Below are 26653 nucleotides of genomic sequence, written 5' to 3'. Positions count from 1 at the left end.
TGCATTCTGTAATGTCAGCATTTCATTTGGAAGAAAACTAGTCATATTTGACATTTTTACAGTATTTCACCACACTGTAAACCCGAACGTTCAAAGTAATTAAATAGATTAAGTAGTGTATACTCAAAGTTTTAGAACAAGTTCTACTAACTTAATTTTGTCAAGTTGGTGTAACATGTTCTTCCTTTTTGAGTATTGTTAACTAATATTTTTTGATTAAATGGAACTATTTTGTGTATAAGTAAGCATAACTTAAAAACATAACTTAAGTACAATGTAATAGAATTGAGTAATAACATACTAAGAATGATAAAGTCCTGTTATTTCTATTGTTTAAAATAGGGATGATTTAAAAATAAACTGAATTTATATAGCACATGTTAAAATACAATAAAATCTCAAAGTGCTTTACCAAATAAGTAAAATCGATCATAATAAATAAATTGCAATAGCAAATGGTCTGAAATGCATTAGACATTAGTGGAGGACAAAATGTTTTTATTTTATTTATTTTTTGCTTCATCAGTTTAATGTAGCCTATATATTCTTTTTATTTTTATTTAAGCAGCTGCAGGGATAATTTTGTATGGAGAGTTAATCTCTGATTCAACCTGCGAAGCAGAAGGTGGCTAATTTGCGCACTACACTGATTCCTTACCGCTCTTTGGAAAAACACAGAAGAAGAAAAGTTTGAACAACGCCAGCATGGCGGGAAGCAGCAGACAGTAGGGTTGCAGAAACTACCTACGCAGCAGCAATCAGGCTCACTGGACTTACTGTAAGTTTTGAATGTTAATATTCATTCGCTTTTACTTCTTTTACACATTTTGTATGTGTTTGTCTCAGAGAGCGTAGACCTTCTCCAAGCCCCCGGCCTTCACTGGCTTATCACGGGAGTCTTGTAGGGATTGGCAACTTGTCAGATATAGGTTAGCTGCTAAAGAGCTAGCTAGCCACTTAGCGGCGAACAATAACGTTACCAGAGACTATTTAGAAGGACTTTGACGTTACGCACTCCAGCAGCACAACTAGCGACCCTAGCTACCACTAACCGACTCCCTGGAAGAATTTGACGACGGATGAATCTAGTAATCACACGCTCATTCCCCGCTTTAAAGGTGGTGTTAGAAAATTAGTTGTTAGTAGAAGCACTAACAGACACCTCGTATGCGATAGTTAGTTTTTTGTTGCTGGAAACTTTCAATAGTGCACAAAAGAGCATAAACGCCTCAAACTGAGTTCCTACACTGCAAGTCCGCGCTCTCTGTGTAGCTTCTAGGGACGCTTGTTTTAAATTCTGTGTGAGCAGACTGTCTGAGACACGGAGATTGCTGTTAACAGAACGAGTCAACTGCCCGTGCCTGCCTACTGTTGCCTCGGTTTTTAAAACAAACGACCCCTGCTGGAGGCAAGCTGCTTTTCATGACAAAGATGAATAAAGTAAAAACCCTTAACAGTAAAGCTTTGGTTTGTAGAAATGGTATTATTGTTGATTAACCATGCACTAAGGTTCAAGTGTGGCTGCTTTTCTTTACAGTAATGTTAATTTTGCTTGATGGCTTTAGTAACTTGACACTTATGGGGATTAAATGAAAAGATCATTAACAGGGAACATTTATAAATGGAAGTATTTATAATTTGACACTCTTTGAATCTTTTAATTGTTCAGTTTCAGATCAGTTTATGCCTTTGCATCTTGCTGTTCCAGTTTCAAGAAGTTAAGGAAGATAACTGGAGATGTGATAACGATACCAGGTAATCCAATGAATGTGAATTCTTCTATCACCCCCTCCCCCGCCCTCTAAATACCAATAACTTGAATTGTTGTTTTTTTCTCAGACAAGGTTTTAGTGTGGTAACCCCAAATCATACGCACTCCCACATACACACATCATTGTTTTTTCTACTTGCCTGTTTGATCAAAATAAAGTGTTTTGCTGTATTTAAGTCAACAAATAATGAATGTGTTCTGTTCACGAATACTACTATACATATTTTACTTAACTTTGTATTTGCTTGCAAAAATTGTTGAAGAAGACTGAGAAGAAACTGACCCTCATTAGAAAGATGATGGAGACCACATTTCCCCTACGCCGACAGACCATAGTGATGTCCTGCCCACCAGTGAACGACCTCATGGACCTCTGGCCTGCTCTTAAAATAGAGTCTGAGGTAATATGGATCAGCTCTCTCTTTTAAAGTGAAAATTGTGATTCTTACTCATTTGGCTGATATTTTTGCTTTATGAATGTGTGCAAGATTCTTCAAATTGAACTGTTTTTTTAATAAGTGTTGTTGCTGTATTCTCATCTGGCTGTTATTTCTATGTAGTTGTATGCAGAGTTCCAGCGGATTACAAATCAGAACCTGCCCAACACGCGTGCTGAGCTGTTGACCGCTATCTTCCTCGACTGATGACCTTATTCAGACGGAAGGCATCAAAAACTGGGAAGACAGCAGATGCTCTGGCTGAAATTTTAAAAATCCATGATGAACAGGTAAATAGATTTTTACACATTTCATAGGTTGAACCAGTAGAACATTGAACAGGTTCAATGATTGAAATGAGCTTTTTGACTTTTGCAATTAGTCCACTTTGTTTGCCATTTGTCTGATTGCATTAAAGATGTTAACAGGTTATTTGTGGACATATGTTCTGTTTGGACTGTTTAAAATCAGCTTTATGTAAACTCTTCAGTATATGCAATTCTGTTTTTATCTGAATAGGAAATCCATGACATACACACCGGCGCACTACTGTTCTCCACGTCCTTCCTGTGTATCTGCGTGAGGACGTCTCTGGATGTTTAAGAACCTGCACAGTGAGTCTCCTTAAGTCACTAACAGATTCTGCTGTGTATTATCTAACCCGGAATACTAACATTTTATTCAATGTTCAGTAAAACATTTTCTTGTAAATGTCCTTGGTTTCAGTCAGCACTTAGATTCTCTGGTATTTTGGCTGATTCATGTGTGCAGAACATGGATCTTATGTTTTTCAACTCTTACAATGAGACCCAGGTCTCTTTTGTAAAAGTGGTATTGGATTTCAATGGGACTTGGTTAAGGAAAGACAAATTATGTCATCTGTTCTGTTCCATGTGTTAGTTTGTGATTAGTATCTCTTTTTTTCATTCATTCAGGATGAGTCTGATGAGCCAGAGCTTGATGGTGTTGCAGTGGGCCTCATTACTTTCATCGGTGACCATGACGCAAGTCCAGTTCACTACCACCCTGTGAGAATCACTGTCGTCATTGAAAGTGATGCCGTGGTCAGCCTTCCCAGACTTGGCGATGCCTTCCTGGTAATCTGTGGAGTGATCTATGCACTGCACCTCAGCTATCCCAAAGCACTGACCAACACTTTTGAATTCACTCTAAAGATTTAACTTGGTCTAGAAAGTGGTAAACTATCCCCGAGGTTGCAGACCCTCAAGAATGAATTAATGATGTAGAAACTCATCTGAAAAAAAGGCTGCAGGGTAAAGCATTATAAAAGGCTAGTTCAAAGTTATCTCCTTTTGTCTAAATAATGCCTCAAAAAGTTACTGCACTACTGCAGGTGTTCAGCCAATAGGCCCAAACTACTCAATATGCCTTTGTTCTTATTAATATAATGCAAAAGTAACGCTAATGTTTTGTATGTTTTAATGTTTTTCTTAACCATTGTGGCGGCGCAAGATGACTCACATTTCACTGTGCATTTGATATGGTTTGTAAAACATTTACATTTTAGAGTTTTAAGTGAAAATGTTCTTAAACTCTATAGAATATTTGAAATTTCATCCAAATTGCTGCCCTGTCGCCTTACTCAGGAATTAGCAAGGAAGCCAAAAGCAGTGTTTTTTCTTTTATAGCTGTAACGAACGATAACTTCATTTTGGTATTATTGTTTTTGATTACTCCGATTATTTTCCTGACTATCTGATTAGTTGTCTGGTCAATATCAGAAATGTGTGATAAATATTTATTTCCTAGGGCCTTAAAGAAACATGCCTACCGTATTTTCCGGACTATAAGTCGCTCGGAGTATAAGTCGCATCAGTCAAAAAATGCGTCATGAAGAGGAAAAAAACATTTATAAATCGCACCGGACTATAAGTCGCATTTATTTAGAAATGTATTTCACAAAATCCAAAACTACACAATAGCACCCAGAACAACAGGCTGAATACGGTAGGTGTCCGGTATGTTAACGTAACACATTAACAGTTATTAAACTATACAATAGCACACAGAACAACTACCAGGGCGTGGCGACGTAGCGAGCTAACTGCACCGTTGACAAGCCTCTCCCAGCAGCACGTTGTTCAAGCACCCATGTGTGACTCGTTCCTCCAGCTCTGGCCATCTTGCTTTCAGCCCGCGATTAGCCGATTAGCTTTCTTTGTTTTCTTCATTGCATAAGAGTCACCTTTTCGCCAGTCCCTCACAAGTTTCTCCCTTGTTTCAAACTTTCTTTCTGCTGCTCGATTACCGTTTCGGCTGCATATTTTACTACCTGCAGTTTATCTCTTTTCTCTTTCTCAGTTGTCTTTAGGAGCAGCATTCTAGTTGTCACAGCAAGCAGAGCCCCTCTTGCGGCTGTAGATGGTAATGTGTTCAGTATGAATTAACATTTAAAAACATGTTAAATTATATATATTTTGATATACAAGTCGCACAAGTCACAGGACCAGCCAAAGTAGGAAAAAAAAGTGCGACTTATAGTCCGGAAAATACGGTACTTATTGGGATTTATTCACAGTATCCCCCAGAGTTAGATAAGTCCATACATACGCTTCTCATCTCTGTGCGTGTCGTATCTCTGTCTGACGCACCCATGCCTAGCTTAGCACAGATCCTGGAGGTATCTGGCTCCATCTATGCTCCTAATAAGTGACAAAATAACGCCAACATTTTCCTATTTACATGTTGTGATTTGTACAACATGTGCTAAGCTAGGCTAGCAGTGGGTGCGCCAGACAGAGTTACAACACACACTGAGATGAGAAGGGTATTTATGGACTTCTCTAACTCTGGAGGATACGTGAATAAGACAAAGTCCCATTAAGTCGGCGTGTTCGTTTAAGGTAACAGGAACACATTTGGAAGGATAGGATCAGAGAATTTTGAGTTTTTCTTCTTAAAAAACTCTCCAATTTATTTATTTATTTAATATACAATTAAAGTATATAAGTATATTTTAAAATTATTTTTTATTTTAATTTATAAATGTTTTTCTTTTCATTTTAACATGTAACTGTTCAAAAGCAGACGTTCACGACTTTAAGATATATTAAGTTAGTTAAACTTAATGTAAGTGAGGCAATCGGTTGCCTAAAAATTTTAAGTTTTGAATCACATGTTTTTAAGTAAACAAACTCAACATATTTGACTAATGTGTACTTAAAACAATGACAAAACAAACTAATAAACATTGAGTTTTATTAACATAAAAATTGTGTGGTTGTGTACTTATTTTTTAAGTTCTGTGAACTTATTCCTGTGGTTTGAAAACTCAAAACTGTAAGTCATAATAACTGAAAATAATTGAGTTCCCTTAACAGAAAACTAAGTCATATTAACTGCAAATATTTGAGTTGAGCTAAATGAGCACTTTTAATTTAACTGTTATCAAAAGGTACAAGTAGCAATTCAACCAACCTTTTAAGTTCGGAAAATTTTGACTTTTAAGTTAATCAACTTAAAAAAAGTGAGGCAACTGATTGCCTCACTTTTTTTGAGTTCTGGTAACTTATTCGGGTTTACAGTGCAGATTCAACCATTTTGCCCTTGTAGGCCGATGCATGAAATTATAGTTATATTATGGAGCTCTGTGTGTGTGTGTGTGTGTGTGTGTGTGTGTGTGTGTGTGTGTGTGTGTGTGTGTGTGTGTGTGTATGTATGTGTGTGTGTGTGTTTGCGTGAACCTGTAAGCAAGCAATGATCACTTTAGGGCTGAAAAAAGGCATCTTTTGAAGGATGCATTTCATGTGTCTTTGAAGACGTGCTTGAATAAAAACATTGTCTCCTGCATGTGCTGTAAACTGGTGCTTATCATTTCAAATCGTTTGTGGGACATGGTAGCCCTGAAGACTGGTCTCCCACTATGGACATCCCACAGGCTCCGGGTGGATTCCCCTTTGGACCGGTACACACCAGCCAGGTGTGAAGTCCCCTGTATGTTCAACTCTCTTGAGCATCCACATCACTCCATCCTGAGATTGAACACCTCCCGTGTAGGTTTGTCATTTCCTGAATCAGCTGGATCAAGTCAAGAGTGAAGAAAAGGTCGAAAGAGGATGCCACATCATGGATTCTTGATATGGCATATCTCGTGGGCTCTGACATCATGCCGGTCGGTGCTTGAATGTTGCGCAGTGTCTCAGTATTAGATGGAGACCAGACTTGCCAATTCTTCACTGTCCATTCAATGTTAGGATGGACAGGATCTTCAGTGTCCTCTCCACTTTCAGAGGAAGGGTTAGAGGCACTCACAGAATTGGAGGACACCAGTGACCATTTTGTCAGACTCCAGAAACTTGTGTCATCTTCAGATGAGTCCTGCAGTTGGCTGGAAGATAAAGGCTCCTTCTCTTTGCTCCAGGTCTTTCTCCTTCTCTAGAGCCAGGTGCATGAACACACTAATAGTTGTTTTTGTTTACAACAAATGCAGGAGACAATGTTTTTATTCAAGCATGTCTTCAAAGACACATGAAATGCATCCTTCAAAAGAAGCCCTTTTTTCACCCAGATTTACACAAACTCTCTCTCACACACAGACACGCATGCATGCACACACACACGGCTCCATAATATAACTGGCAAAAGTAAGGTGCGCTTTTTTCACCACTAAAATTATCATAGTTTGTTTACAGATTTACACAAACTCTCTCTCACACACAGACATGCATACATGCATGCACGCACACACACACACACACACGCATACATACACACACACGCATACATACACACACACACACGCATACACACACACACACCCACCCACACACACACAAATATACATATATACACAGACACACACACACAGACACACACACACTCCAGCACGCACGCGCGACAAGTGAACTAATAATAATACACACACACACACACACACACAGCTCCATAATATAACTATAATTTCATGCATCGGCCTACAAGGGCAAAATGGTTGAATCTGGTGAAATACTGTAAAAATGTCAAATATGACTAGTTTTCTTCCAAATGAAATGCTGACATTACAGAATGCATGGTTTTATACTGTAAAGGCAGTGAGATCAAAACATGTGGTTATAATGGAAGTCAATGGGGCCATTTTTGCCTCGAAGGTGTCCAGAGGGAGTATCTGGAATTACATAAAAAATACTAATGCAATCAAATCAGTTTTGTTGCTTATCTTTGACATATCCAAGCCTCTAATCACCACCAAAGCCCCATCTACATATTATTCATTATATGGGAAAAAAATCATTTTTTGTGTTTTTTTTTATAAAAAATGACATACTTCAAATACATAAACTGGCATTTAAAGGGTTAAAATCCTGAAAATGATTGAATGTTTGGTGGTTTTGATTAGGTAAGAAGTTGTTTAAGTGATTCATGAAAAAAAAGCAGAAAAAAATATTGATATATGATGATTTAATAACAGTTTTTGTGTGCGTGGACATTTTTGCCTCGAAGGTGTCCAGAGGGTACAAAATGAATCATTTAACCCTTGTGTTGTCCTTCGGCTCCCAGTGACCCGAAGGACAACACAAGGATTATGTACTTCCGTTTACTTTGTTGAGAATTGCTCTCTAAACAAGGGTTAATACAGCACCTTAGTTCTTGTTTGTACAGCATTTTGGTCAGCTTAAACTGTGTTTAAATGTGTTCTAGAAATAAACTTTACTTACGTACTTTACAAAAAACAGGGTTTAGAGAGCAATTCTCAACAAAGTAAAGGGAAGTACATACCTTGTGTTGTCCTTCGGGTCACTGGGACCCGAAGGACCACACAAGGGTTAAGTATAAAAGACATGTAAGAGTAAAAAACACTGGATTTAAAAAATTTGACTGAAAAGAAGGATTCCTACAAAATTTCATGCCATAAGAAGTAACACAGCAAAAATGATCACAAAATGAAAAAAAAAACTTGAGAAAAATGTACAAAAATGACCGAAGAGGGCATGAGGGTTAATCACCAACAGTAAAACGATGCTAACTAGCAGGCTACCGTTAGCCATTTCAGCATCATATCAGACCGACCACTGTGCAAACGTTACCATTATCCTCACCAACGTAGCTTTGTGGGCTTTTGACTACTAATAACCAAGTGAAAGATAAATCATTCATGGTAATTATGTTACCTGTCGAGAAGAAATGTGGCTACGTCTGCATCGCTCTTCAGATCTTTGAAATCCCGGAGCTCACCCCATCTCGGAAAAGCCACTCCAATATTCACCAGAGTTTTATTACGTGCTCGATCAACTTCTTTCTTCTTTGCAATCTTTTCATCCGTCTTAGTTTTCTTACTTGTCTTGGTTGTGTAAGCATTTGTTGCCCAAGGAGGAATTGGGAGTTTTACTTGTGGTGGTTGTTTCTCCAACATTGCACTTGAGATGCTCCAACTGTTTCACCTGTGAATCTGGCCAAGTGCATGTGAAGAGGGGAGGAAGGAAATCTTTCTGCAGCTCGTGTGCAGGGAAAGGGGAGGGGAGAACGCTATGATATGCGTGTTCCTGAGCAGTGATTGACAGGCAGCTAGACACCACCCCTGGCCCTGATTGGAGAAAAATCAACCGGGAGCGGTGGATTTTTGCCAATTGCATTATAGGCTGTAGGTGGTGCCAGAGGAGCTAGATTTTGATCTATTGCTACCTGTTCTGTGGGGAACACTAACATAACCCTCATAAACCGAACATTAACTTCACAATGCTTGAAATCATATTTGTGCAGTAAAAATGGAGACAACCTCAAACCTTTGTTGTTCAAAATGAAAAAATAAATAAAAAATTGATCTTAAAAAAACAACAAAATAAACAAAACAAAGTTTGCTTAACTTTTTCAAATACGCTGGCCAGTCGGATCCCAAAACAAGCAAAAAAACTTTTTCGCCAATCAAGAATGTGGAGACCACGGTGTTTTTTTGGTTAATTTAGACCTTGTTTATTTGTACATGGTTAATTTTACAAAGGGAGACATTTCCCTTCATTTGTGCCCTTCGTTTACACGCAAATGGAGAATTCGCCTCGGAAACCTTGTCTTTCTAAAAACTCCAACCAGATTGGAGATTTTTTAAATCTTCGTTTACACGTTTGCATGTAAACTGAGACCAAAATTATGTATTTTTATTGGCTGCCTGCACGTGCACTTTCCCTGGCCTCGTGGCTGAAACTTGCACTCTCTTCATCTACTCTATAACATAAAAAAGGGACAAAAAGATTGTATTTTTTTGTAATAAACCCTTTGGTTAAGTATTTCAACCCCAGACTGTTGTCCATTGTCTCCCGATGGGGATGGGTGCTTTTATTTCTGAGACGAGGAGGACTTTCGGAACGTTTTGGAAGCAGGTCGCAGGCACAGCGCCCCAGACCATCTGTTTCAATCACCATAAACAGGTTTTAATGTTCTATCAGACTCTAACTACTCGAGAGTCTGCTCTTGAGACTTTGCTCAAATTTTCGGGACAATAAGGGCAGAATTCGGGACAACTGCTTGGATTTCGGGACTGTCCCGAATTTTTCGGGACGTCTGGTCACCCTATCAATCATGCTTACATCTAATACTATAATGATACCACTAATGCCTAGCAAAGGAAGCTTCTTTTGAAACCTCTAACTTCGGGTTCTTCAGATGCCCTTTTATTTTGAGCTCCCTCATCTCAGGGCTAAGGTCCTGTGTCTGTCCATGTGCCCTCAGTGCTGCTGCCTCCTGGACATATTGTTGCTTGACATCTTCCCTTAATGTGGACCCCCTACCCTTAATATCATGCATTGTGCCTGAGGAAAAGAATAGATGCACAGAAAATTTAACACCTTAGAGTCAGCATCTCTTTTATAGTATATTCATACAGAGACAATCTGACAATCTGTCCAACACACTGGTTCACTTGGCTTGTAAAACCCTGTAACAACACTGTAAAAACAAGATAACGTTTGCAGTAGATAACCTGATGATTCTTTTCAATAGACACAGCAGTCTTACACTGATGAATGCAACTTAAGTCTGTAAAATACTTGGCAAATACTTTCTTGAAAATCTGTTTCATGACCCTTGTGAACCCCTGATGTAAACAGGGCCGCTAGGTACAATCCATTTAGTATAACAATTCAAAGCGTCCATTAAATATTGTTTCTCACCTTTGTTTTTGAGAATGTCCCGACAAAAGATTGTATGGTGACAGCTCTCGTCTGTAAACTTTTCGCTTTGGCGGCCGGGTCTTAGAAGAAGCTTTAAAAGGACCATTTAGATAGCTACCAATCCAGTTCTGAAAGAGAGAAAACACAAAAAAGACTATTACACCAGTTAGGGCATAGCAGGACGTAGCAGGGCACTGCAGGGCGTTGAGCAGGACCACAGCAGCAGTTGCAACCATGATTTAGGTGCCACCCTAATCCAATGAAAACTGTGGGGCGAGAAAACATAATGACTCCGTGGGAATAAGCTCCCCAGAGCTAAATTAGTAACAAGCATTTCTGGGACATGAATGCACACAGATGGAAAGAGAAAGGAGAGAGGAGCTCAGTTTGTCAAAGGAAGTCCCCCAGCAGTCTAAAATTATAACAGCATAACTAAAAGCTGGTCCAAGGCAAACCTGGGTCAGCTCTATAAGAGTTGTCAGATAAATCTGACGACTATGAAGATATGCAGAGAAGAGAAGGGGTGTTAACAAAAACATTAGATTTTTGACAGCAGTACAGCAGAATTATGTATTTATTTGATTTGTTGATTGTAAGTGTGGAACTAAAGTAAACCTTACTTCTATCACACTGGTTTCCAAACCAGTAGCTGATGCAGCTCTTGATATGAGGGGGGAGAACCAATCCGTGTCATTCCCTCCTCAAAAAAGGATTTCAAAGTTTCCCTTTGTTCTTCAGGAAGTTGTGTTCTCTCTTGTTTAATACGGTAATAAAGAAAAAGCTGGTCAACAATAAATCGGTAATAAACAAGTGTCATTGGTAAGTATGTATTTTCCATATCATACTATCTTTCTCATACACACTCGCCTAATGCTTCTAGATTAGCAACTGTAAGGCTTACCTCTCTGGGCCATCTTCATTCTGAAATATAAACAGAGAGAAACTTGCACATGACAGATTTTGTATACGGCCACACTTTCTATGCAGCTTGGCCCAAAACCTAATTTTGGATTGTTCAATATAGACAGTGTATGGTAAGTAATAAAACAAACTTACCACAGAAGTCCATTGTTATGGCGTAGCAGGGAATAATTATAATTAATTAATAATATAAGTAGGGAATGGTGGACCCAAAATGCAGAGGCAAGGCAGGTAGGCAGGCAGCAGGTTAGCGGTAGAGGATTTATTAAAATAAGGAGTCCAAACAACAAAAGGGAGTCCAAAAAAATCCAGCAGGCGAAACAAACAAAAAGAGTAAAAAGAGGCAGGCAAAAACTAAAGTCCAAAGGGAAGCAACAAAAGAACTGAATAACAAAAACAAAGGAAATCCAGAAACAGAAACTACTTAGGGCTGCACGATTATGGCCAAAATGATAATCACGATTATTTTGATCAATATTGAGATCACGATTAATTATCACAATTATTTGTTGATTTTAGCCAAAACAAATTTCATTGTCACATAATTATATAATTATAACTGCTTTTACATCCATATTGTGCTACATTCCTACTAATACATCCATATTGTGCTACATTCCTCCTTTATTGAAGGACACTGTGAAGGAGTATGCCATTTCAGCTGTTTGTGTGACCGCTTTCCACACATGCATGTTTGCCGTGAAAGATACAGGGAACGCAATTTTCTGTTCACGTTAACGGCACATGTGGTGCCTGGTATCTACCAGACGAAATAGCTACGCGGATTTCTGTGGCTCATTACACTGCCACTTACATGTCTGCGTTGCGCTCTGATGCTCCGAAACCCACGTTAGAGGCAACATAAACATCGCTGAATGTCACGCTAGTAAACACTAATAACACGTTTCACAGCAGGTAACGTTAGCCTACCGTTAGCCACAGTAGTAACTGGATTAAACACGGCTAAAATGCTGACTGCTAAACAGTGTAATGTGTCTGTATTTCACTGTAGGATTCCAACAGCGGGACGTCCAACAGTCTGCTGCTAAAGGTATGAGCTAAAAGACACAAACTAGCACTATGGTCACTGCTGTTGTCTGAAAAACAACACAGACGGGACAAAATGTTGCGTTTACTTGTAAACTGGTAAACATTGTGACCGGCTTATGATGACCGACTGCTACCTGTTGTGGAATTTTCCTCACGTTACTCTGTCCTCTGTGACTGTCTACATCTAGAAACTAAGCTGCGCGGTGTAGGCAGGGAACAGCTCTGATTGGCTCATGGAGACAAGGTTTATGGAGCGCTAGATTGGCTTTGCAAAAACTGTTCTATGAAGGGAATGACGCATTTTAAATATCGCTCGATCACGCAAATTTGATCGTAGGAAGCCAAAATCGTGATCATGATTAAAATTTGATTAATTGTGCAGCCCTAAAACTACTGACCAAAACTCACAGACAAGAAGACAGGACTGAACACGGTTGGGAAACACAAAATGATCTGACAAGGGACAAGGGAAACACAAAGACTAAATACAGAGGGTAATGAGATAACACAAGACAGGTGACACAAGGGCTGGGAAACAGGTGAATCACATTAGGCAGAGGCAATCAAAAAAGGAGGTAAAACACAAGACAGGAAGTAAAATAAACAAGACAAGACAGAAAACCAGAGACTTCAAAATAAAACAGGAAACCGAACAAAATACAACACAGAAAACAGACCTCCAAAATAAGACAAAACCATAACATCCATGGACTTAAAGCAGCCCTGGAATAACAATAAAAGGAAATTGATGCCGTAAAGGGACACGAAAAAAGTTAGATAAAGAGATATTAACGTTATACAGACAGACAGATAGATAGATAGATAGATAGATAGATAGATAGATAGATAGATAGATAGATAAGCACACAGTCCTGTGCTTTTGGGTATTATTTTCAAATTCAATGTTGAGGACAGCAATTAATGTTAACCTACCTCACTGCTCACTTACAAATAAGCAACAGAGACACTACAGTCTATTTCTAATCATCTGATAACAAACATGGCAGGCTTAATTTCATGGATATGCATAAAAGTCCATTTGATGTATCCTAATGCTACAGGTGCAGCCCATGGTACAGCCATAAAAATATGTTTTGGGTTTGAATATTTCACTCAATATGAGTATGATATAGCTTCAGTGAAGCATTAATGTCTACATTGTGTACAGTGTGGAAAACTACTTACTTTCAAGCTAATGGGGACATTTACTAAAAAATATTAGTAACGTTTATGCTAACGTAAAGCATGTAGGCTAATAATATAACGCTAACGCTGATAACCACTGATAACGCCCATTCAATCAAATGATAACATTCGAAGCGGGTGCTGACAGCCAAAATTGTGTCTTCTAAAATTCTCCAGAAGTACAGGCTAATGAAAGAGAATTGGGAGAATTGGGTATCTCAGTAAAGTTCTTGAAGATGACTGCAAAAGGGGAACAAACTTTAAAGTATAATCAAGGTTTGCAATTAAACAAAATTAGCACCACCACTCTCACGGGATGAAATTTCAAGGGCCACAACAGGACAAAAAGAAACGCTGACAAGCAATAAAACTAAAATGCATAAGCGCTTCTTGAATGAATCTATGCAACTTCATGAAAAGTTCCTAAAAGGATTTCCTGAGGAAAATATTTCTTACTCACAATTCTCCGAGAGGCGTCCCTTTTGGGTGGTTAGACTGAGAGTACAGGACAGAGACACGTCTTTGCAAAAGACGCGCCAATACACAATTCATGGTGGATAAGTTGAAGCAGTGTAAAGTGATTAACACAAACAACATTGACGACCTCATGGCCTCTCTCTCTGCCAAATAATGCATGTACCGTGATTGTGTTAATTGCAAAGAAAAAGAGCTGCAAACAGCCTCTTTTGATGGTGGTGAGAACGTTTGGTGGCTTGAGTGGAAGTCCATTACTCAGGAGAGAGAGAAAAAGAAAAAAAATGGGCCAAAGGTAAATTTTCAAGCACATTTGATGGTCAAGACCAAAGTTTGTGACACACTGGAATCTTTACTGGAAAAATTATGTGTGCTGAAAAATTAATTTGGGAGACACACATATAACATGAAGCACCAGTACACGGCAATCCGCCATTTCAAGGAGAAGATGGGAGAGGGAGACTTAATTGTACATCTGGATTTCTCTGAGAACTACCTCTGCAAATATGGGAATGAAATCCAGTCAGTGCAGTATGGTGACTCTCACCAACAGGCCACATTACAAACAAATGCAGGCATGATCCAGTAGCCATTTGGGCCCACACAAACAAAGTTTAGCATTTTCTGAAAGAGCAAAACCCAGGATTGACTACTCTTTATGTTGTTAGTGATGGGCCAACCACCCAGTATTGTTCCAAGAAGAATTTTTTTCTTCTGTCCACATTGCCTTTTGAGATGGGGTGGACAAAAGTGACCTGGAATTTCATGGAGCATGGTCATGGCAAAGGGCCTGCAGACGGAGTTGGAGCAGCAGTGAAACAGAAAGCAGACAATGGTTGCAATAGGAAAGAATATATCAAGTCCAAAAACTCTTCAATGAGCTTCTAGCTTCAAAGACTAACATCAAATTGTTCGCAGCACAATGACAATCCATCAGGTAAGCCTACTAAATTTAAATAGTCTACCCTTTACTGTGGACCATGCCATAACATTAAGAGTCATTTGGCAATGGTAATAATTAATTTGTGTCCTTCCAGATTGTTTCAGAGAGTCCTGGTGTGATCTCCTGGGGCGTCATAAATTGCTTCTGTTCATCTCCAAATGGCTGCAGCTGCTTTGATCCACAAGTTGTGACTTTCCAGAAGGAAGGATTGGTTGCCCTCTCACAAGGCCCACCAGCACAGCACAACACATCCACCAATGTGCTGCAGCGCATTGAAGAAGTCAATGACGGCCTGACTGGAAACTGGTGATTCGTCACATATGATGGAGATGCATTTCCAGGCATCATCCAGAAGGTGGATACAACTGACAGCTGTGTCCTTGTTAAAACAATGAGTGGTATAGGCAGTAATCGGTTCTTCTGGCCGATGCGTGATGACGTAATCTGGTACGAACCAGACAATGTTCTTGGTCTCATCCCTGAGCCTACGCCAGTGACTAAACGCCATGTTCAAATCAATGCTACTGCCTGGCAGGAAATTTGCCAGATAGTGGATAAGTAACTGCTCCAGTCATTTGATAGGTTAGAACATTGCAATGAGAGAATTTGGCCCGCCCATGAGAGAGAGAGACATCATGGCTTTCAAATGAGCAAAGTGGCAGTTTGTCAAGGGCACACCCACCACCCTACACCTTGCCGACCCTCTCTCCTCCTCAATAGCTACAGACATAGGTAGAAAACGGCACATCCTAAGGAAAGCTCATCGTGGGACTGGCTCTAGTGGCTGTAATCCTGCACCAAGGCTGAATTTGGGGAAAAAGACTTGTCCGATTGTTTCAAACAGACTGGTATGGAAGAAAAGATTGGCTATGTGGCTGTGCTAACAGTCAGGGCTGCCTGCTTTTTTTCAACGAGTCAGACATAGGCCTACTACTGTATAAGACGAGTTTTACAACGCTGTGATCGACGAAAGAGTGGCGGATGGATTTTATGTACAAATAATCTACCGATTGGTGAGTCAGAAACTATTTTGGGCTTAATATTGAATTGATAAGTGTGGTTGAATTAATGTAAGACATTTGCCTTCATATTCAATTGAGCAGTGTGTGTTTTCATTGTCGCTGACTGACAAACATAATTGACTGCTGTGCAATAATTAAGGATAAAGATGGTTGCATTCTGATTGGATTTAGAACCCCTAAATAAAATGTTAAGTTAGCAAGTGCAAATGTCTACTTGTGTTGTCATTACAACGTTGTTATTTATGTTTCAATGTCAGTGCGTGAGCTAGTGATAAAACTGCTAACGTTAGCTTGAGCAACACGGTGGAAGAATGAATAACAAACCTAAATTCAGTTAGGCTTATCTTTAATTCACCTCTATTTTTCTGTAACCCCCAGACAATGGACAGAGTTAAAGAGTATGAGATCTTGAAGCAACAACTTGAAAATGTAAGTTTTAGGGGATCATATTTTCAGTTAGGGATGAGGTTTAACTACACTGAGGTGTAGGCTAGTTCTGCCAGCGCATGGGAACCTATTTTTGACCAGGGGTGCTGAATAATGGGTGAGAGTGAGAAGTTTTAGAAAAGTCCTGGGCAGCCACAAATTCCACTATTCCACAATTATGCGACATCACTCACCACTCCAACTCCACTGCTCGCACCCCAACCCCACAGAAGCGCACTTGTTAGCCTATTTCAGTATGGCTAAGGTAAATTACTTTTCTGATCGTCAAAACCACACCAGAGATGTTTGGCTTGAATTTATATGCTAATAATCAGGCTCCAGTGACCTCACCAACAATTTCTGAATAGCCTAATTTGTGCCTTCTCCACAGCAAATGTGTCCTAACCACGTCACGGCGGTTTCTATCTTAGCGACTCCAGTAGTGAAATGATTTCATTAGCTATAAATGTATTAATTTTGTAAAACTGTAAAACATAAATAAAGTTTCACACAACACATACTGTAGTCCTTATCATAATGTAGCCATTGCCACTTTGAGTACCAGCCTAGCTGAAAAGACCTTTCAAAAGTTTATGTCCCAAACCTCTTTCCAGAATAACTGAAGTTGCTTGGCTACAGGGCTATTCAGATCCTTCTGTAAAGTTAACAATAGATGCTATGATGGTGCTGCTATTGTTAGCCGAGTTGCTTGCTAACGTTATTTCAGACTCTGGCTTTTCAGCCTCCCCAACAGAGTTTGCTTCGGCAGTGGACGAGGAAATATCAACTGTAACATCTACAGATTAAATCTTGCTAATTTTCGCGGCATTACTATGCCCGAAGAAAAACATCTTGTATCCTTTTCTGCAACATATTCTTTTCTACAACTAGCCTCAGCCTGCTCGCTTCTCAGCGACTCACTTTTACCTCTATAGCAGCTATAACAGTTACTTTTTAGTAGGCTATAATCGAACCTATCCATAACCATTTTTTGCTATTTGCCTCATTATTTGATTTATCCATCCATCCATCCATCCATCTTCGTCCGCTTATCCGGTGTCGGGTCGCGGGGGGAGCAGCTCCAGCAGGGGACCCCAAACTTCCCTTTCCCGAGCAACATTAACCAGCTCCGACTGGGGGATCCCGAGGCGTTCCCAGGCCAGGTTGGAGATATAATCCCTCCACCTAGTCCTGGGTCTTCCCCGAGGCCTCCTCCCAGCTGGACGTGCCTGGAACACCTCCCTAGGGAGGCGCCAGGGGCATCCTCACCAGATGCCCGAACCATCTCAACTGGCTCCTTTCGGCGCGAAGGGCAGCGGCTCTCGAGCTCCTCACGGATGACTGAGCTTCTCACCCTATCTCTAAGGGAGACGCCAGCCACCCTCCTGAGGAAACCCATTTCGCCGCTTGCACCCTGGATCTCGTTCTTTCGGTCATGACCCAGCCTTCATGACCATAGGTGAGGGTAGGAACAAAACTGACCGGTAGATCGAGAGCTTTGCCTTCTGGCTCAGCTCTCTTTTCGTCACAACGGTGCGATAGATGGAATGTAATACCGCACCCGCTGCGCCGATTCTCCGACCAATCTCCCGCTCCATTGTCCCCTCACTCGCGAACAAAACCCCAAGGTACTTGAACTCCTTCACTTGGGGTAAGGACTCATTCCCTACCTGGAGAAGGCATTCCATCGGTTTCCTGCTGAGAACCATGGCCTCCCAAATTATTTGATTTACAAAAATATAAATAATGTCAGACAGTGAATTAATAATTATAAAAAAAAAAAAATAATAAATAAAATCCAGCTCCTGCCAGCACCACCCTTCCTGTCACGCCTTGTGTCTGTCAAGTTTCTGTGTTTAGTTGGTTTCATGTTTTCTGTTGGTTTTCCATTTCCTGTTTTATTTTGTAGGTTCTCTGTTCTCCCTTGTGTTGTCTTGTTTTACTTCCTGTCTTGTGTTTCCCTCCTGTTCTGATTGTTCTGCCCCGCCCTGATTTGTTCCACCTGTTTGTATCACCTATCCCTTGTTAGTGTTCATTACCCTCAGTGTTGTATAAAGTACTAGAAAGCAATACTTGAGTAAAAGTACAAGTATCGTACTAGAAAAAGACTTTGGTAGAAGTGAAAGTTACCTTTTAGAATAATACTTAAGTAAAAGTCTTAAAGTATCTGATATATACTGTACTTAAGTATCAAAAGTAATTTTCTGATATTTAATGTACTTAAGTATTTGAAGTAAAAGTAAAAGTTTTTTTTTTTTTAAAGCAAGCGGTTAGAACTTTTATTGTGGCTTTCTTATAGTAAAGCATAAAGCATATTCAGGGTTCCCATATTTTCTTAATCTCACTCAAATCAAAATCACATTCTTTTCTAGGACTTTTCAGGCACAATTCTCTTAAGTTCAAAGAACAAACAGCAAATTTTTAGAGCTGACATCAATGTACAGAAACATTTCTTGCAACACGGGTGTATGATGTTATCTTCACCACTACCCTGTTCACCGAGTTCACCACTATCGTCGGGGTGGTCGCAGGGCTCAACATAAAAAAAAAATCCCCACTGGCCCCCGGGGCCAGTAGATCAGAGTTTTGCTGGCCCCTTCTACATTTTTACTGGCCCTGAAAGAAATATCATAGGTGTGATTGGAAAAGGACAAAAAAGCAGGAAAATATACGCCGCACCTATGCTTTAGAAAATGGTTCTAACCCAGCTAGCCACTGCCACTGGATGTTGTGCCATTCGCTAGTTGCATGAATAGAATGTTGCCGACATCCGGTTTGCTTCCAGTAAGCCGTCCCACTTCCGCTCGCCTCATTCCTGAGTCATCCTGACCTGAAGATGGCGTTGTTTTATACAAGAAGCCTGCAAGATCTCCCTGAATTTACCATCAGTGATTTGCACCGGATTACTAACTCATTTGCATCTGCTCCCAGGAGTAAGAGAGAGAAGGGGTTCAAAATGTACATTTCCCAGTTCATTGACAACTATGAAGGTACGTGTTTTTTTTTTTACTGTGTCGTATCTTCGGTGACAGCTGAGTTAGCTAGCTAGCTAGCTAACTAAAACTAGGTCGGGTTAGCAGTAGCTTGATGTTACTAACTAACTAAATCATCTATGGGAATTACAGGTTTTCCTCTAGGGTTGGCCATATTTCACATGATTCATGAGTAGATAGTTTTATCCTGTGACTTTCGTTTACATTTAGCTCACTTCTTTTTAGTCCGATTGAAAGTCAATCCGTTCACAAGATCCTAACGTAACTAATTTCCTGCTTGATTGGAATAGCGTATAAAATAGATGTGTACAAAAACACACAACCTCTATCAATCGATTAAAGAAATGGATGTTTGATCGGACCCCATCATAATTGGGTTAAAAGTGAAAAGGTGTCATGTAAACGGGGCTATTCTGTTAAAAATTGCCATATCACTTTTGAGTGATTGTACCATGTAATTATTCCTAAACGATCTTGATGTGTCACTTAAATGATAATCAATGTGATGTTATCCCTAACTCAGTGTCAAACAAAGTGTCAGGCACAGGGAGAGTCAGTGTGCGAGCTATGTGCCACAGGTCCCTGAGGAAAAAGGAGAGACCTCACAACTTGAGAGTAGGATATAGTTCACATCACATTATACTACACTTGCTTAGATTAAGGTTAGTTATGCATGAGTAGTAACTTTTTCTGCTGTTTTCTTCCTAGATTGTCCTCGAAGACTCCTCCCCAGTGCAGCTGTATGAGACGGTGTGCTCGTGTGCTGCTGGCAAGGCACTTTGCAACCATACCGTGGCTCTCCTTTTTCAGACAGCGACGTACTCTCAGCTCCGCCTCCTTGCTGTACCCCCAGTCCTTAGCTGCACCGAGACAGAGCAACGCTGGCACAAGCCAAGGACTATGGTAATTTTCAAAGCATTATTATCAGTAGCCACATGTGCTGGGTGTAGTTTTAGTCAAGACAAAGTAACTCATTTTGAGAATTAAACATATTTCCTCAACTAAGATTTCTTAGGACGTTTAGTATGTTGTTCTGGACACCTCATAGCAATTATCTAAGCTGCAAAAAAATCTTTTACAATTTGTCTGTCGTAAAACGCTACTTTGCCTGGACTATTTGTCTGTGCATAAAAGATAACATTTTCCACACGTTACATTTAACCACCTCTGAGATGCCTTTTTTTTTTTACTTTTAACATTGATTGATCAGGGTGTAAAACCAGGCCGGGTCAGTGATATGGTTGTGATGTCTGCCAAGCCCAAACAAAGGACAGTTGCCAGTGGTGTCAGGTAGGTTATGTCTTAATTAAGAAAAATAATCATGAAAATGTGGTTATCTGTCACACAGATATGTATAGGTACATGTTTACTAATTTGAATTGTGATATAAAATTCTACATAGGAGCACTCTCTACAAGGCGATGCGGGGGGATATGCCTGATCCTGATGTTTTGAAAGTGGCAGAAGCATATGAAGGCTTTTCACCTGACATAGCACCCCTTATTACCACCATGTCCATCAGTGCTGATGTCCCGCTGGTCAAGTCAGCTTTGGGAAAAGTTCAGGAGGGCAGTCTGATCTCTTACCAGCAGCCAGTGCCAGCTAGCCGCATCATTTTACTCCACACTGGAGCTCCTACACCACCACCTCTGCCTTTGGATGGCTACAGATTGGAGCCCACTTGTTGCCAGTTTGTATGCAGTCTCCACCAGCAACTGCATCTGCAATCTATACTGACCAACTTGGAAATCGCAAGGGCAATAGAAGTGGCAACAAGGGACCAGAGTATGTCTGTGGAGTGGCATCGGGTCAGAAAGATGAGATTAACATCTTCTCACTTTAGGGAGGTTTGTCATGTTCGTGGTCAGACATCAGCAGAACATCTCGCTGAAAGACTGCTCAGGGGTGTGGCCCAAACATCGGTCATGAAAAGAGGTCTGGCATTGGAGCCACAGGCCATTCAAGAGTACTGTAAAGTGAAGAACAACAGCTACTGGCCTTGTGGCTTCGTCATACACCCTGATGCCCCCTGGTTAGGGTCTTCTCCCGATGGTGTTGTTTTTGACCCCACAGACAACCCACCCTTTGGCCTGTTGGAGGTAAAATGCCCCAATGTCAAGAGTTATGTTGACTGCAAATACCTGAAGCTCCACAATGACTCCATGAAGCTAAAAAAGCAACACAGCTACTACTGGCAGGTCCAAGGGCAACTCCTACTGACAGGTATGGACTGGTGTGACTTTGTTGTTTTTGCAGAGGAGGACATGGTCATTCAAAGGATCTACAAGGACCCAGAGGTGGCTGCAGTCATCAGGGAGAAGGGGGATTTTTTCTTTTTCTACTTTTACTTATCATGTTCCATGAAAACTTGAATCACCCCATTCTCCCTAGATATGTGTTTGTGTAAAATGTAATCTCATAGTTCTCATTACAATGTACACATGCACATGTTTGTAAATAGTTTCATGTTTATGTACTGTATATAGTTGTCATTACAAACCTATACAAGGTGCCTTTTGTTTATGTAGGCTACTGTATATAGTTGTCATTACAAACCTATACAAGGTGCCATTTGTTTATGTAGGCTACTGTATATAGTTGTCATTACAAACCTATACAAGGTGCCTTTTGTTTATGTAGGCTACTGTATATAGTTGTCATTACAAACCTATACAAGGTGCCTTTTGTTAAAATGTCTGATGTATTTGTGTCAGAGCTACTGTATAAGAGGCAATAAAATTCAAGGTAAACATCAAGTAAACTTCTGATAATTTACTGAAAGGTACCAGTATATCACAGGTTACAAAACAGTACAATTACAGTATTTATTTTTGGATTGCTAAACAATAGTGGGCACAACTGAAGCCACATGTGCAAAACTCTAACCACAGTCAGCCCTACCAGCAGTCACCTGAGCTACACATTTCACATGTCCTGCAAAACTCAGAACTATCCTCAGATAACACACAAAACCATTCAGAACACAGAGTAAAAACACAAGCATCAAACACCAACCAGAAATTACAAACTTTTCATCTTTACATTTTTAATAATTTAAGTGACTTTACACTAATCAATATTTGCTATAAGAAAAGAGCGAACTTATTTTCTTTCCTTTTTTATTTTATACAAGTTTTGAGGTAAACAAGAATGCATGAAAATCCTCAGTTTGCTTACCTACGGTGAATATATACACTACCGGTCAAAAGTTTGGGGTCACTTAGAAATTTCCATTCCACTCCATTATAAACAGAATACCAGCTGAGATCAGTTGCATTGTTTTTTTAATCACAACAGTAGTTTTCAGATTACATTATGTGTTTACATAATTGTAAAAGGGTTCTCCAATGTTTTCTCAGTTAGCCTTTTAAAATGATATCAGATTAGTAAACAGAATGAGCCTTTGGACCATTGGATGAATGGTTGCTGATAATGGGCAATGTAGATATTGCATTAAAGATCAGCCACTTCTTTCTACAACAGTCGAGAACCCTTTTGCAATTATGTAAACACATAATGTAATCTGAAAACTGTTTTGTCTTTAGTAATTTATGTAATTACTGGAAATGTTACAAACTAAAAGGTACATAGTAGTCCAGACGTTTTACAATTTTTTTTATCAACAAATTGGATGTCTTCTCTTTCCATGAAGAGAAAAGTCCAAACAGGTGCCAGTCTTGTATTGAATACAGACTTATCACTGTTGGGTTGCCCATGCCTTGACAAGGGGCCCATACTGGTAATTTACCAAGAGGCAAGCAACTGAAAACAGCTGGTCAATAGACCCAGAGATGGACAGAGGTATGACCTTTTCAAACAGTTTGTTCTCCTTGACCCTCCTGATGCACCTCTCAACGTGGACTCTGAGGCGGGCAATGGACTGAGTGCGCTGGACGTCCTCTTTGGCCATCTGGGTGTTCTTTACCAGGAAGGCAGGTCGGTAAACCTTTCCAGCGACAAGGTTGTCCACTAGAAAGCCTTTGTCCACCATAATGGCCATTTCTGGTGTGAGGCATTTGATTATACCAGACAATTTGAAGATTTCCCTGTCACTCATTGAGCCTGCATACAGTGGGGAAACAAAGGTGATGGGACCATGGGGTGCGATGCCAATCACAGCTTTGAAGGTAGTATGAGATTTATATGAAGAATAAACCTCGCTATGCAGAAGGAGAGAGGAGGGGGTCTGACAACATATCTCTGTGCAGTCCAGGATCACTTGTGTGTCAGGAAATGCAGCAAATTCTGGTGGAAGGTATGCTTTGACATCCTCTGGTGGTATCCACAGGCGAATGGAGCCCAGCAGGTGATACAGAAAGTGAGTCCATGATGTGATGATCCTGCTGACGGTGGTCCGGTGAATTGAGAAACGATTGGCCAGATCCCTCAGAGGCAGGCCCACAGAAAGGTACATGAGAAATAGCAGCAATTCATCGACGAGTAGCAGTTTTGTAGCTCGGTGTGGGATACCTGAGGCAGCATTGGCAGAGGCAGCATTGGCTGAGGAGATTCTGACAAATTTTGTGTTAGCAGCTGGCTCCACTTGTTTCCAAAAGGCCAGGAAAGATTTGTACGATGCAAATCTGAAATAACAACAAGACCTTAACACATTTGGGTTGTAATAAACAATGATAATAAACAGAAATTAACATTAACAGATCTGTGGAGATTTGATAGGGTTGCTATTGGATAGGCTGCAAAGACACACACACACACACGTATTTATGAGAAGTGGCGCTGTGAGTTGAAAGCCTACTTTACGGCTTTATTATCGAGTTAATAGACGTGTGTGTTGGGTGTTGGGAGTGACACAGTAGTCGTGGTCGGTAACGGTGACTTCCATAGGCTGAACGCTGTCTTCAGACATGTCCGCCGGCAGTAACTCTGGGGTCGGAGGTCTCGGGTGACATTGCCAGACATTGAACCTGGGTGCCGGAAGAGAAAATTTGTTCCAGGCGAACAGACATGGTACTGCGCCCTTCTTTAAACGTCTCGGTCCCAGAAAATCCCCAGGTAAAAAATGAACACTGCACACTCGAGTACCGTCAGTTGGGGAGAAGTTCTCCCGTCTAATTTTTGCTGTCCACACAGACTTCACTTCTTCATCCACAGGGAAACGATGAAAACTCAGGATTGAATTGTAACGCGATGAATTGGTACAGAGCGGTACACAGCAGTGAAGAGAAGTCTTCTTTTCTTGGTACTGAAGTTTCAAACGCTTACCGGCTTTATTACCAAAAAGACTCATACTTTTTTTACAGTACACTGGACCACGGTCCGTCAAGCTAGAGGGCGCTATCGACGGAAGCAGTGACCGGAAGTGGTCTAGCTCACCGCAGATAACCCGGAAATTCTAATTCCATTGTTGTGCACCTAGCGAATTAGCAGCAAAGCTAGACCAGGGGTCATCAACTACATTTTTCCAAGGGCCAGAATTTTTTTAAGCAGACACTCCAGGGGCCGGACTTTCAAATAAATTCAATTCAATTTTATTTATAGTATCAAATCATAACATAAGTTATCTCGAGACACTTTACAGATAGAGTAGGTCTAGACCACACTCTATAATTTACAAAGCCCCAACAATTCCAGTAATTCCCTCAAGAGCAAGCAGTGCGACAGTGGCGAGGAAAAACTCCCTCTTGGGAAGAAACCTCGGACAGACCCAGGCTCTTGGTAGGCGGTGTCTGACGAGCCAGTTGGGGGTGTGATGAACAGTGGCGATAGTAGTCACATTAATAATGGAACAGTGACTGGATGTAGCGGGAAGCTGCAGGGTTCAGCAGGACGCAGCATGACATTGCAGGGCATCGCTGAGCTCAGCAGGGAGTGCAGCAGGACCACGGCGACAGCTGCAACCAGGATCTTGGTGCCAACGTTCTCCAAGGAAATACGCTGGGGGAAAAAAGCATAAGGACTCCGGGGAGTAAACTCCCCAGAAGCTAGGATTAGTAACAAGCATTTCTGGTACGGGCTGCACACAAATAGTAATAGTAATAGTAATAGTACCAGTAATAGAAAGGGAGAGGAGAGAGCAGCTCAGTGTGTCAAAGGAAGGAAGTCCCCCGGCAGTTTAGAACTATAACAGCGTAACTATAACAGGTAACTAAAAGAGACAGGTCATAAGGAGAGGTAGCTTTTTCGGGCTTAGAACTCTCTTCCCTGCCGGATCTGGCTTGGCTGGCCTGCCTCCCTCTACATGGTTATGTATTATTAATCTAACAATTATGAAGAGAAGCAGTTGGGCCAGCTAGGTGAACACTGCAACTCCTCACTCCCTAACTATAAGCTTTATCAAATTGGAGAGTTTTAAGTTCATTCTTGAATGAGGTGACAGTTTCTGCCCCCTGAACCCAGATCGGAAGCTGGTTCCATAGGAGAGGAGCCTGATAACTGAAGGCTCTAGCTCCCATTCTACTTTTAGAGACTCTAGGTACCACCAGTAACTCTGCATTCTGGGAGCGCAGTGCTCTAGTGGGACAATAGGGTATTAGGAGCTCTTCTAGATAAGATGGTGCTAGACCATTTAGAGCTTTGTAGGTCAAGAGAAGGACTTTAAACTCAATCCTGGATTCAACAGGAAGCCAATGCAGAGAAGCTAATACAGGAGAAATATGATCTCTTTTCGTAGTTCTTGTGAGAACACGCGCTGCAGCATTCTGGATCAGCTGGAGAGTCTTAAGAGACTTATTTGAGCAACCTGATAGTAAGGAATTACAATAGTCCAGCCTGGAAGTAACAAATGCATGGACTAGTTTTTCAGCGTCGTTTTGAGACAGGATATTCCTAATTTTGGCAATGTTACGAAGATGAAAAAAGGCTGTTCTTGAGGTTTGTTTTAGATTGGCATTAAAGGATATATCCTGATCAAAGATAACTCCTAAATTTCTAACAGTGGTGCTGGAGGCCAGGGCAATACCATCCAGAGTAGCTATATCTTTAGATAATGAAGTTCGGAGGTGTTTAGGGCCCAGCACAATAACTTCAGTTTTGTTAGGGTTTAACATCAGAAAATTATAGGTCATCCAGGATTTTATATCCTTAATGCACGCTTGAAATTTAGCTAGCTGACTGGTTTCGTCTGGTTTGATTGACAAGTATAATTGGGTGTCATCCGCATAACAGTGAAAGTTAATTGAGTGTTTTCTAATAATATTGCCTAGAGGAAGCATATATAAGGAGAATAGAATTGGTCCAAGCACTGAGCCTTGAGGAACCCCATGGCTAACTTTAGGCATTCTTGGAGGATTTATCATTAACATTCACAAATTGAGATCGATCAGAGAAATAGGACCTAAACCAACTCAGAGC

The 26653-nt window shown here is 40.6% G+C and overlaps 1 protein-coding gene and 1 long non-coding RNA gene across 5 annotated transcripts; both read left to right on the top strand.

Moving 5' to 3' along the window:
- The first annotated feature begins 707 nt into the window (after positions 1–707).
- Positions 708–2379, top strand: LOC120568238. Of its 2 annotated transcripts, none has more exons than XR_005640688.1 (4): positions 708–778; positions 1670–1755; positions 2038–2172; positions 2332–2379. It is a non-coding gene; the product is annotated as an uncharacterized LOC120568238 (long non-coding RNA). The 2 variants fall into 2 exon arrangements; XR_005640687.1 differs by having other exon boundaries at positions 2035–2172.
- A 16763-nt stretch (positions 2380–19142) lies between these two features.
- Positions 19143–22064, top strand: LOC120568237. Of its 3 annotated transcripts, XM_039815618.1 has the most exons (4): positions 19143–19339; positions 19866–19957; positions 20051–20245; positions 20745–22064. In XM_039815618.1, the coding sequence occupies exons 1-4, from the start codon at positions 19186–19188 to the stop codon at positions 20781–20783; spliced, it is 480 nt and encodes a 159-aa protein (XP_039671552.1). In that variant the 5' UTR covers positions 19143–19185; the 3' UTR covers positions 20784–22064. The 3 variants fall into 3 exon arrangements, with proteins under 3 accessions (XP_039671552.1, XP_039671554.1, XP_039671551.1); XM_039815620.1 differs by lacking the exon at positions 19866–19957; XM_039815617.1 differs by lacking the exon at positions 19143–19339 and having other exon boundaries at positions 19678–19957.
- Positions 22065–26653: the final 4589 nt, after the last annotated feature.

This window comes from Perca fluviatilis, chromosome 11 (genome assembly GCF_010015445.1).
Source record: "Perca fluviatilis chromosome 11, GENO_Pfluv_1.0, whole genome shotgun sequence".
NCBI lineage: Eukaryota > Metazoa > Chordata > Actinopteri > Perciformes > Percidae > Perca > Perca fluviatilis.
Note: the sequence above shows the minus strand (reverse complement) of the source record. Positions and strands in the feature narration are given on the sequence as shown.